Source organism: Oncorhynchus tshawytscha, linkage group LG16 (assembly GCF_018296145.1).
Source record: "Oncorhynchus tshawytscha isolate Ot180627B linkage group LG16, Otsh_v2.0, whole genome shotgun sequence".
Classification (NCBI taxonomy): Eukaryota; Metazoa; Chordata; class Actinopteri; order Salmoniformes; family Salmonidae; genus Oncorhynchus; species Oncorhynchus tshawytscha.
This window is the reverse complement of record NC_056444.1, coordinates 58,640,253-58,652,732: the sequence shown is the minus strand read 5'-3', so window position 1 is coordinate 58,652,732 and position 12,480 is coordinate 58,640,253. Positions and strand designations below refer to the sequence as shown.

Below are 12,480 nucleotides of genomic sequence, written 5' to 3'. Positions count from 1 at the left end.
CCTGTGATGTGAAAGGTTCCAGATGCATGAGGAGGGGAGTTTTGGGTGGAGTCCTAAGGGGCTGAACACAGGGAATTAGAGCCCAGAGCTGAAGTCATACTCAGCTGTAGCAAGTAGACACTCCACCCCAAAATCTGCTTGTACTCCTGCACCATGGTCGCCAAGGCAACAGCCAGGCCAGAGAACGGAGAGGACAGCAGCAGAGTCCAGGACCAGACATCCAGAAGCTCCATGCTGCATACACAGACAGACGGAACTGAAGCAGTCAGGCATCACCATAGTTTCCAGGGCTAACACCTGTAAGACTCAAATGGCCGTTTACTTTCATTCATACTGTAATAAATAACGCAGTATGATGGGTTTACTGAACCTCTTAGTGTCTAATTGCAAAATACATCTCATGTCTCTCTGAGGTGATAATATTGCAGCGCACAGCAGTGAACCCAGGTCGGTGGGGTGAAAGGCAAACACCCTATTCATCGCACCAATAGCAATAACTCACTTGGTGGGAATTGTTAAGTGTCTCATAGGACGAGGATCGCTACAATATGATAAGCAGGATGGAACACTTCCAAAAAGAGTGCTTCTGCGCTTCATGGCAGTCTCTATGGGGGTGCCACAGGGTTCAATTATCGGGCCGACTCTTTTCTCTGTATATATCAATGACGTCGCTCTTGCTGCTGGTGATTCTTTGATCCACCTCTACGCAGACAACACCATTCTGGCCCTTCTTTGGACACTGTGTTAACAAACCTCCAAATGAGCTTTAACGCCATACAACACTCCTTCCGTGGCCTCCAACTGCTCTTAAATGCTAGTAAAACGAGATTCATGTTCTTTAACCAATTGCTGCCCGCACCTGCCTGCCCGACGAGCATCACTACTCTGGACGGTTCTGACTTAGAATATGTGGACAACAATAAATACCTAGGTGTCTGGCTAGACTGTAAACTCTCCTTCCAGACTCACATTAAGCATCTCCAATCCAAAGTTAAATCTATTCCTATAGAAATTCCTATTTCGCAACAAAGCCTCCTTCACTCATGCTGCCAAACATACCCTCGTAAAACTGACTATCCTACCAATCCTTGACTTTGGCGATGTCATTTACAAAATAGCCTCCAACACTCTACTCTGCAAATTGGATGCAGTCTATCACAATGCCATCTGTTTTGTCACCAAAGCCCCATATACTACCCACCAATGCGACCTGTATGCTCTCGTTGGCTGGTCCTCACTACATATTCGTCACCAAACCCACTGGCTCCAGGTCATCTATAAGTCTTTGCTAGGTTAATCTCCGCCTTATCTCAGCTCACTGATCATCATAGCAACACCCACCTACGTAGCATGAGCTCCAGCAGGTATATCTCACTGGTCATCCTCAACTTCATGAGCCAACACCTCATTTGGCCGCCTTTCCTTCCAGTTCTCTGCTGCCAATGACTGGAACGAACTGCAAAAATCGCTGAAGTTGGAGACTTGTATCTCCTTCACTAACTTTAAGTGTCAGCTGTCAGAGCAACTTACAGATCGCCGCAGCTGTACATAGCCCATCTGTAAATAGCCCATCCAACTACCTACCTCATCCTCATATTTGTTTTTGTTTTCTGCTCTTTTGCACACCAGTATTTCTACTGGCACATCCTCATCTCCACATATATCACTCCAGTGTAAATTGCTAAATTGTAATTACTTCGCCACTATTGGCCTATTTATTGCCTTACCTCCTTACTTCATTTGCACACATTGTATACAGATTTTTCTATTGAATTATTGACTGTATGATTGTTTATCCCATGTGTAACTCTGTGTTGTTTTTGTCGCACTGTTTTGCTTTATCTTGGCCAGGTCACAGTTGTAAATGAGAACTTGTTCTCAACTGGCCTACCTTGTTTAAATAAAGGTGAAATAAATCAATCAATCAAACATTGGTTACCATGCTGAAGTTGATGGTTGTATGATTTTAAGTTTTTGTAATGGACAATAAAATCATCATTATCTCCACCCATGTAATCACTGTCATTCAGAATGTTTCCTCACACTTGGACATGTAAAACTAGCCTCTGTGTCACTTTGAAAGAATTGTTATTTTCACCCCATTCATAACCATCAAATCAAATGTATTTATATAGCCCTTCTTACATCAGCTGATATCTCAAAGTGCTGTACAGAAACCCAGCCTAAAACCCCAAACAGCAAGCAATACAGATGTAGAAGCATGGTGGCTAAGAAAAACTCCCTAGAAAGGCCAGAACCTAGGAAGAAACCTAGAGAGGAACCAGGCTATGAGGGGTGGCCAGTCCTCTTCTGGCTGTGCTGGGTGGAGATTATAACAAAACATGGCCAAGATGTTAAAATGTTCATAAATGACCAGCAGGGTCAAATAATAATAATCACAGTGGATGTCGAGGGTGCAACAGGTCAGCACCTCAGGAGTAAATGTCAGTTGGCTTTTCATAGCCGATCATTCAGAGTATCTCTACAGCTACTGCTGTCTCTAGAGAGTTGAAAACAGCAGGTCAGGGACAAGGTAGCACGTCCGGTGAACAGGTCAGGGTTCCATAGCCGCAGGCAGAACAGTTGAAACTGGAGCAGCAGCACGGCCAGGTGGACTGGGGACAGCAAGGAGTCATCAGGCCTGGTAGTCCTGAGGCATGGTCCTAGGGCTCAGGTCCTCAGAGAAAGAGAGAGAGAGAGAGAGAGAGAGAGAGAGAGAGAGAAAGAAAGAAAGAAAGAAGAGAGAGAGAGAGAGAGAGAGAGAGAGAGAGAGAGAGAGAGAGAGAACAATCAAACATACTGAGCTTTGTTCAATATCAACAAGCTCTTGGAAAGTAATCTGAGATTGGACTTAATCTTTTTGCTCAACCATGGCTTGGGTCAGGCCAAAGGGGCACAGGCAGCCCTGGGGTGTGTTAACCTGTACCATAGCTGACCATGACTTCAGCACTGGGCTCTAGATCCCTGAAAAGTGTGGATCTCCCGAGCTCTCCTCTGGCCATCTGAAGCCTGTAATAGTCCTGCTGAATCCAGTCAAGACCAAGGCAGGTATGATGCTGGAGGACTAGGGATACATCTACGGTGAACATCTGAAACACCCCAGGCCAGGATGAGGGAATGCCTAATGCCTTTATGTTGTTGTCTTAACCATTCATCCCTTTGCTAAGACCTCTGAGATAGTAGGCTGAGATAAACTCACTGAACGTGGTGTTATTGAATAAAGACAAAGTGAGGCTGCTAGTGCTCATTCAAGTGTTGTAGTGGTATGTACTTTTGATATCAAACTGCATTTGCAACCATGAAAGCTGTGTCCTAGAAAAACAACAATTGATAAGTAACAACCAGGACTCAGAAAGGCCTAGTCGAATCATCCATTAGCCCTGCATGAAAGATAACAGGTAAGGTTATGACAGAGAAAAACAAGCTAAGTGCAAAGTTCGTGACATGTTGTTGTTGTGTTCCATCACTGAAAAATTAATGTATCTGATTTGGATTCATTCAGATGTGGCTCTGATTAACGAGTTGTGGTTTCTGCTCTTATTTAGCCAGGGAGAAATTGCTCTTCCACTATGGCAGGACATCTAGGGCGGATCCATGGACAAGTCCTCATAAATTACTCCCTTACTGCCTGCGCATGAATCTACTTAATGTGTGAGAAAAACAGGCCCTACGTCCATTAAGTTGCTAAAGCACACAAACACATTGTGTAGAGAGGGATGGATACCAGGGTGTGTATTTGAGATACAGCACATTGCGGAGAGATCCTTTCTGTGGAGACGTGACGTCATGAAATGATGCAATCCTCTTCTCAGCTGGTAGTAATATTGTACATTTCCTGTAAGTAAGTCGTAGTTGTTTTGAAAGCTTTTCTCTCAGGCAAGGTTTCTCAGAACGGCTCTAATACTTGTGCTCCCTGTGGCATTACAGTCACGGAGCACATTCTGGATAAGGGCTTTTGGGAGGGTTCAGGATCAGCTTATCAGGTCTCAGCTTTCAGTTCATTCTGCAGACCTGTGCATACCGAGCTACTGACCATGGACAGCTGGAGTGTTTGGTTGCTATGTGTATGTGAGGGACTTGGCCCCACTTCTCTGGTCTAATGAAGTTTTAAGGAGCTCAGAGGTCCACACCCTCTATGGCTCTAGTGACGCAAAAAAAACGAAACAAACCTTTCCTGTGAACTCTCCAATATGACTGATACCTACCGCATGTGTCATTCATCAATGGAATGTTAACCACTAGACTGAATGACAGCAAACATCACATGCTCAAATCTGTTGTTTTACTGCCGTGCAAAACCCCTGTCTCTCATAGACTCATACTGGGTATGTCTTCATGAAGTAGTATTGAGAAAAATGTATGGAAGGGTCTCAGTGTGCTGAACGTACTGCCCTGAACCTTACAAAGACCCCGTGTAAAAACACCCTGGTGTGAGCAATGGGACGGTTCCAATTCCCCGGTTCCAGCAGGATTCTATGAATTATGGACTGGGGACACTGCTTTGTTTGTTACATTTGTCATAACTGAAATCATGAAATCCCGTTGCAATTCAGGACTTAGGAATGTGTCCCTAATATTAATAAGCATTTCTTTAATTTGATTGTCATAAGGAAATGCATTCCTGGAAATTAAAATTGAAATCTGAATGACCACATTGAGGTGGATTGCAGAAAAGAGTCTGGTAGCTACCAAATGTTGATGGTACAGAGATGTGCATGTGCCAAGTGAATCACATCCCACTCAACCCAACGCATAGGATCACATTATATTCTTTATCAGCTATGGAAATTCCTCTGTTATGAAGAGCTGTAACGGAAGGAGAATGAAAGTCAATATGACACTGGGGTGAGATACAATACAACATAGGTCAACTGCCTGATGCTGCTCACTCTTCCCATGTTTGGATTTAAGATCTTTCCTGTCAGGTGCACTATGGGGAAATCTGTGTCCTGACTCCGTGTTGAGAGCACAGAGTGAAGGCCAACTGCGTGTGAGTCAGAGATTTGAACAGTATCTGTATCTCAACGTATCTCGATCTGTGTCTGTGTCCAGCCTGAAATCACACCAGATTCGTAAGAATAGGCCGATTGTTTTCAAGTGGTGTCGGTGCGTACCAGTCAGAGCAGCGTGTAATGTGACCTAGTGAGGGTGAGGGTGGTGTGGGTGTTCTCCTGTTGAGAGCGGGGTGGAGTCACTCCCTCTTAATATCTCCAGCCTGAGATCCAAGAGGAGAAGAGACAGAGCAGCTGAAGCACACACTATACACACATACACTATAAGTACACCCACAAGTACATTGACCAAAAGAAAGATTTTCACACACACATACACATACTCACAGAACACACATCTACACACTGGAAACACACATTCACATACAGCAACACCCTCTGATACCGTCAGACATCTGAAGTGACCCTTGAGAGAGAGAAAGAGAGGACTTTACTGCCTAGACATGCTGAGGGGGACACTTCTCTGGGCTGGCCTGATGGGATTCTATGTCATCATCACCCAGTGTCCAGCCTCTTGCCAGCTGAGCGAGGACGACGCAGAGACCCTCGTGGAGCTGCACAACAGCTACCGTGGCCAGGTGGTGCCCAATTCCACCTACATGCATAAAGTGGTAAGGGCAGCATGACTGGGGGGGCGGATAGGAGGTTCTCTACCTGTCTGCTGCGGGATGGGTTCAGTCTGGGAACCTCTGCATCAGAATAGGTGGAAATAATACGTTTTAGCCCTTTGTGGTGAGGAGCTTCTTGGATATTGGGATACTACTGTATGGCTGGTGGGATTGATGGAGTTTACCCCTGTTTTGACTTCTGTCACCTGGTGTGGTTAGTTATACTCGTTGTTCTCATGGGGTTAACATGTATTAGAATTGATCTCAGGTGGATGTAGATACATAGGTTTCTTCTGTTGAGGGGATTTTTGATTGATATTTATGCTTGTGCAACGCTGCCAGTTGTTCAGTATTGTACATGAAATGGGTGCTTCAGTACCTTAAAATATCTCCAAAGTATTCAGCTTTAAAACGGTCTTGCATCAAAACTGAACTCTGCCTGCATCTACAGTGTCATGGCCATCGCTTTGACATGACATCAGCATGTCATAAATGACAAGAAGCTTGTTGTGCAGAACATTTACCACAGTGCCGCAGAAGATGCATCATACCTAATACATATCTGACAGTCCCAGGGACAGGTCTCTGCCTGTCTCTCTGTTAAGATGAACGCAACACCGAGGCCATTTTCATGAATGGGTTCATATCATTCATTCATAGCATTAAAGCATTAATTGCAGTTGAGTGGAATCATGAGTCGTCATGACCAACAAAACCGCAACATTCCAACAGTTGAACAGTAACTTCCTGTGAAGCATTGCATCATCCTTACCTTCTGTGAATGACAGTTTATTATATGTCCTGGGACAGGAATGTCCGTCAAAACATCACAGTAATAAATGACTTGGAGAAAAGACAGATCATGTGGACTATACAAGAAGAAACAGAACATACCTGTTTGAAACGAGAAGTTAATGTCACTTTTTATTTGTATTTTTATGGAAGATTCAATGACATTTTAATGGGTGTTTCAAAACATAGCCATATGTCATTGACTCATATATCACAGCTTTCTACGTCACTACTTGGTGATCAATTGATTGAGTCAGGTTTCATCTGCAGAGTCACACCCCATGGCGACGTTCGGCGGTCACCGACCTTCTAGCCATCACTGATCCTATTTTCATTTTTTGGGGGGGTTTTGTCTTGTCTTCCGTCACACCTGGTTCCAATCCCATCAATTACATGTGTATTTAACCCTCTGTTCCCCCTCATGTGATTGTTTATTGTAAGAGCTTGTGCACGTCTGTCCTGGTGTGCGTCAGGTTATGTGCCCATTATTTGATTGTTCTGTTTCCCGGTGGTTTTGTTGTTGTTATTAAACTGCGTCGTTTGGAAACACAGTTTTTGCTCTCCTGCGTCTGACTTCTCTGCCGCCAGTACGAACTCCTTACGTTCAGTTCAATTCCTATCCAAGTATTGTAATGAGCAAGAGGATGAGATGGCACTTGTCAGATAAGGCTTGATCTTGATTTAGCTCGCCAAATGTTATGGTGGTAATTGGTTCGGAGAGATGCAGTATTGTACGAACGCGTATTGTCTTTGTATCATGACCTGTCCAGACAGAGACGTCCAGTGTGGAGTCATGTGAAGTTCAGTTTATTTGTCCAGTCACCCCATGACTCTAAACAAACAGAGGTCTTGTGTTGGAGGCCGGGGATACTAGTTGAAATTCCACAACATCTTGCATCCTAGCCTCAGGACATCAGATCTCCTTCTCTCTGTTCTTGGGCAAACAGAGCTGTACATGTTTGTCATGCTTCAGCCAGAGAAAACAAAGGCGTCCCCCTGACCATCTGGTCAGCATTAGATGCTGTGTCCAGCACATGGAAAATCAAGGACATTCCACCGAACAAGGAGAGGGACCAACTTCGGTGGAATTCATGACACTGAAACTATGTGGGATAAATTCACATTCCTCAACCGCTAATACCCATATTACTGAAAGGTTCCTTATAAGTTCCTTCGTAAAAGGTTTGATTTAATAAGGAAGGATCATACAAAGGAGTATGTGGTTTACATGGGAATGTTGGTGTGACTAATGTAATGTACAGTATGGTTTATGTCTAAAGTTAAAGGTGTGACTAATGTAATGTACAGTATGGTTTATGTCTAAAGTTAAAGGTGTGACTAATGTAATGTACAGTATGGTTTATGTCTAGTTAAAGGTGTGACTAATGTAATGTACAGTATGGTTTATGTCTAGTTAAAGGTGTGACTAATGTAATGTACAGTATGGTTTATGTCTAAAGTTAAAGGTGTGACTAATGTAATGTACAGTATGGTTTATGTCTAGTTAAAGGTGTGACTAATGTAATGTACAGTATGGTTTATGTCTAGTTAAAGGTGTGACTAATGTAATGTACAGTATGGTTTATGTCTAGTTAAAGGTGTGACTAATGTAATGTACAGTATGGTTTATGTCTAAAGTTAAAGGTGTGACTAATGTAATGTACAGTATGGTTTATGTCTAGTTAAAGGTGTGACTAATGTAATGTACAGTATGGTTTATGTCTAAAGTTAAAGGTGTGACTAATGTAATGTACAGTATGGTTTATGTCTAAAGTTAAAGGTGTGACTAATGTAATGTACAGTATGGTTTATGTCTAAAGTTAAAGGTGTGACTAATGTAATGTACAGTATGGTTTATGTCTAGTTAAAGGTGTGACTAATATAATGTACAGTATGGTTTATGTCTAGTTAAAGGTGTGACTAATGTAATGTACAGTATGGTTTATGTCTAAAGTTAAAGGTGTGACTAATGTAATGTACAGTATGGTTTATGTCTAAAGTTAAAGGTGTGACTAATGTAATGTACAGTATGGTTTATGTCTAGTTAAAGGTGTGACTAATGTAATGTACAGTATGGTTTATGTCTAAAGTTAAAGGTGTGACTAATGTAATGTACAGTATGGTTTATGTCTAAAGTTAAAGGTGTGACTAATGTAATGTACAGTATGGTTTATGTCTAGTTAAAGGTGTGACTAATGTAATGTACAGTATGGTTTATGTCTAAAGTTAAAGGTGTGACTAATGTAATGTACAGTATGGTTTATGTCTAGTTAAAGGTGTGACTAATGTAATGTACAGTATGGTTTATGTCTAGTTAAAGGTGTGACTAATGTAATGTACAGTATGGTTTATGTCTAAAGTTAAAGGTGTGACTAATGTAATGTACAGTATGGTTTATGTCTAGTTAAAGGTGTGACTAATGTAATGTACAGTATGGTTTATGTCTAGTTAAAGGTGTGACTAATGTAATGTACAGTATGGTTTATGTCTAGTTAAAGGTGTGACTAATGTAATGTACAGTATGGTTTATGTCTAGTTAAAGGTGTGACTAATGTAATGTACAGTATGGTTTATGTCTAAAGTTAAAGGTGTGACTAATGTAATGTACAGTATGGTTTATGTCTAGTTAAAGGTGTGACTAATGTAATGTACAGTATGGTTTATGTCTAAAGTTAAAGGACCCTTTTAGACAGACATAGTCATTGTCTTCCTCCATTGTTAACATAACAAACCATCCCTTATCGGTTTGAGGTATTAACATTTCAATAGCGGAGAAGGAAATTCCTCTTGCTACAGGCAGTATTACAAGGAAATTCCTCTTGCTACAGGCAGTATTACAAGGAAATTCCTCTTGCTACAGGCAGTATTACAAGGAAATTCCTCTTGCTACAGGCAGTATCAGAAGGAAATACCAATGTCGACTGGCGGGTGGCCGGGTCAGGAATTTTTCAATTATTAGGGTAGTATAAATTGGCACATACATGAAATAAAGAAATAGATCAATTCAAAACCATTAGCAGTAGAGTGTCATCTGCAAACTCCACCAATGTTTTTATAAGCATACCTCTTGTATTACAATCTGCCAGTGCTGTGCTATCTATATCAACCCTGATGTTTGGTATTTAGAGCGAGGATCATAGCTATTGGTTTAGAATGCCACTTGCAAAAATTCATTTTTCCCTCTTTAGAATCAGAGTAATAGGACAGATGTGATTTTAGGATGAAACTTACTTGCAATGTGGTGGATATGCTGAATCGAATGATTCATTTGAAGTAGTTTGAAGTTGTACACTATTGGAACACTGATATAATAGAGTTGCATAGCAGGCTATGTACAAAGAGTTTTGTTTTGGTCCTCAATGTTGGTTAATGTCTCCCTCTGTCGTTCAGTCTGCAGCACTACATCTGTACAAATGACAGGTAGCGGTCAAGCAGATTATTGGTAGTTTACAGTAATACGATGGTTTGTCACTTTTTCCCCTTCAGAAATGGGATGAGAATCTGAAGATCATAGCTGAGGGCTATGCTGTGAAGTGTATATGGGAGCACAACCCGGATCTAGAGGAGCTGAACATGGGAGAGAACCTGTTTGTGTCCAACGGACTCTTTGACCCCAACATTGCCATGGAGAAGTGGTTCCTGGAGCACCTAGACTACGACTACAACAACAACAGCTGCCAGGATAATAAGATGTGTGGACACTACACTCAGGTGAGTGACACAGGGAGATAATGGTTACTGTATTTGTAGAATAGACTTCTTATAACACAGTACTACAACTGTGACAGGTTGAATATTCCTTTATGTTTTTACTCCTGTGTGTATAACCCATGTGATAGTTGGTGATGATGATGATGATGATGAGGATAGTGATGGTGATGGTGATTATGGAGATGGAGATGATGATGGTGATAATGGTGGTGATGGTGGTGATGAGGATGGTGATGATGGTGGTGATGATGATGGTGATGAGGTTGGTGATGATGATGGTGACGATGGTAATGATGGTGGTGATGATGATGGTGATGAGGTTGGTGATGATGATGGTGAGGATGGTAATGATGGTGGTGGTGGTGATGAGGTTGGTGATGATGATGGTGAGGATGGTAATGATGGTGGTGATGATGGTGGTGATGATGATGATGGTGGTGATGGTAAGGATGGTGGTGATGATGGTGGTGATGATGATGGTGAGGATGGGGATGGTGGTGATGATGCTGATGATGATGGTGATGGTAATGATGGTGGTGATGATGATGATGATGGTGGTGATGGTGATGATGCTGATAATGGTGGTGATGATGATGGTGATGATGGTGATGATGATGATGAAGACATCAATACAAGACTGCTGGGGATGTTTCAGATGGTGTGGGCGGACTCTCACTCAGTGGGCTGTGCTGTTCATCGCTGTGACACCATGGAGGGGCTGTCCTTTGAGAAAGCCACCTTCCTAGTCTGCAATTATTACCCAGCGTAAGTATGTCACCAGAGAACATGGACTAAATTACACATTCATCTTCTATTTCTACACTTAGACATTCAGTTAACATAATTAATCCTTACCATTGCATTTCACTGATTGCGTTAGGGTTAGCGTTACACCTGTAGAGACATTGTAATACCATTCTGGGGTTAGGGTTAGGGTTGGTCCCTGACTAACAGCCCTGACAGAGTGACCACTGACCTGTGTTACCTTTTGCATTTCAGAGGTAACTTTAATGATGAGAAACCCTATGAGGAAGGTGAATGGTGCTCCAAGTGTCCAGACAACCTGCCGCGATGTGACCAGAACCTCTGTGGTAGGAATTCAGCACATGTCAATCACACAACTCTGCCCGCAACTCCACCTGCCTGCCCCCTCTCCTGCCCCCCTAATGTATTTTACCTCACAATTACATTTTTTATTTTTTTTTACAGGCAAGTCAGTTAAGTTTACAGGCAAGTCAGTTAAGAACAAATTCTTATTTTCAATGACGGCCTAGGAACAGTGGGTTAACTGCCTGTTCAGGGGCAGAACAACAGATTTGTACCTTGTCAGCTCGGGGGTTTGAACTTGCAACCTTCCAGTTACTAGTCCAACGCTCTAACCACTAGGCTACCCTGCCGCCGTCCGCTACCTCCATTGTCTTGGAAAACACACAGATGTAAAATATTATTTTCTCCAACCTGACCTAAGTGTCGAGCCAATTGTGGTTGATCATGATATTCCATCTTTGTGAAGATTGATTTGTTGCTTTGGGCTAGGGACCCTGTAATCAGTTTCAAAGACAGATTTCTCATTATTGTTTCCCGCAGTGCCTGATGCCCCTGAGCTTACAGAGGAGCCTGATGTAGAGAAGGAGACAATGGACAGCTCTCCCCCAGGCACTGATGAGCCCTCCACACACACAGCCACAGCCACCACCACAGCCACAGCCACAGAGGACACACCGCCATCACCACCGAGGACACAACCAGACTACTCTTCAGCCCCTGAGCCAACCATGGCTGGCAGAGAGGAGACAGGCACAGAGCCTGGGGATGAGGAGGAGGAGGAGGAGGAGGAGGAGGAGGAGCAGGAGGAGGAGGAGGAGGAGAAGTGGGAGGGGGAGGAAAGAGCTACAGAGAGGGAGAAGGACAGTACTAGGGAACAACCTCCGTCCAACGCAGGAAGTGTTTCTACTTCCCTACTTCTGGTTACTAGCTTGATGCCTTTACTGTCACTGGGATTGTGAGGGAGTTGCATGAGGGAAAAGGTATCACACACAAAACACACACACACTATCTGGAGCTGAACTGGACATTGCTGGAAGTTGAATTACATTGTGATATAATTAAGCAAATAAGGGCTGGGGGGGTGTGGTACATGACCAGTATACCACGGCTAAGGGCTGTTCGTATGCACGACGCATCGCAGAATGCCTGGATACAGCCCTTAGTTGTGGTATATTTGTCATATATATATATTGGTCATATACATTGGTCTGATATACCACTGCTGTCAGCCAATCAGCATTCAGGGCTCGAACCACCCAGTTAATAGTTAAGCAATAAGGCACGAGGAGGTATTTAGAAAATATACCACG

The 12,480-nt window shown here is 42.9% G+C and overlaps 1 protein-coding gene across 1 annotated transcript; it reads left to right on the top strand.

The window, feature by feature from the left end:
* Nucleotides 1–5,193: 5,193 nt before the first annotated feature.
* On the top strand, nucleotides 5,194–12,154 carry LOC112244592 (peptidase inhibitor 15). The gene is made up of 5 exons (XM_024412311.2): nucleotides 5,194–5,623; nucleotides 9,899–10,123; nucleotides 10,779–10,888; nucleotides 11,123–11,214; nucleotides 11,711–12,154. The coding sequence occupies exons 1-5, from the start codon at nucleotides 5,456–5,458 to the stop codon at nucleotides 12,127–12,129; spliced, it is 1,014 nt and encodes a 337-aa protein (XP_024268079.1). The 5' UTR covers nucleotides 5,194–5,455; the 3' UTR covers nucleotides 12,130–12,154.
* Nucleotides 12,155–12,480: the final 326 nt, after the last annotated feature.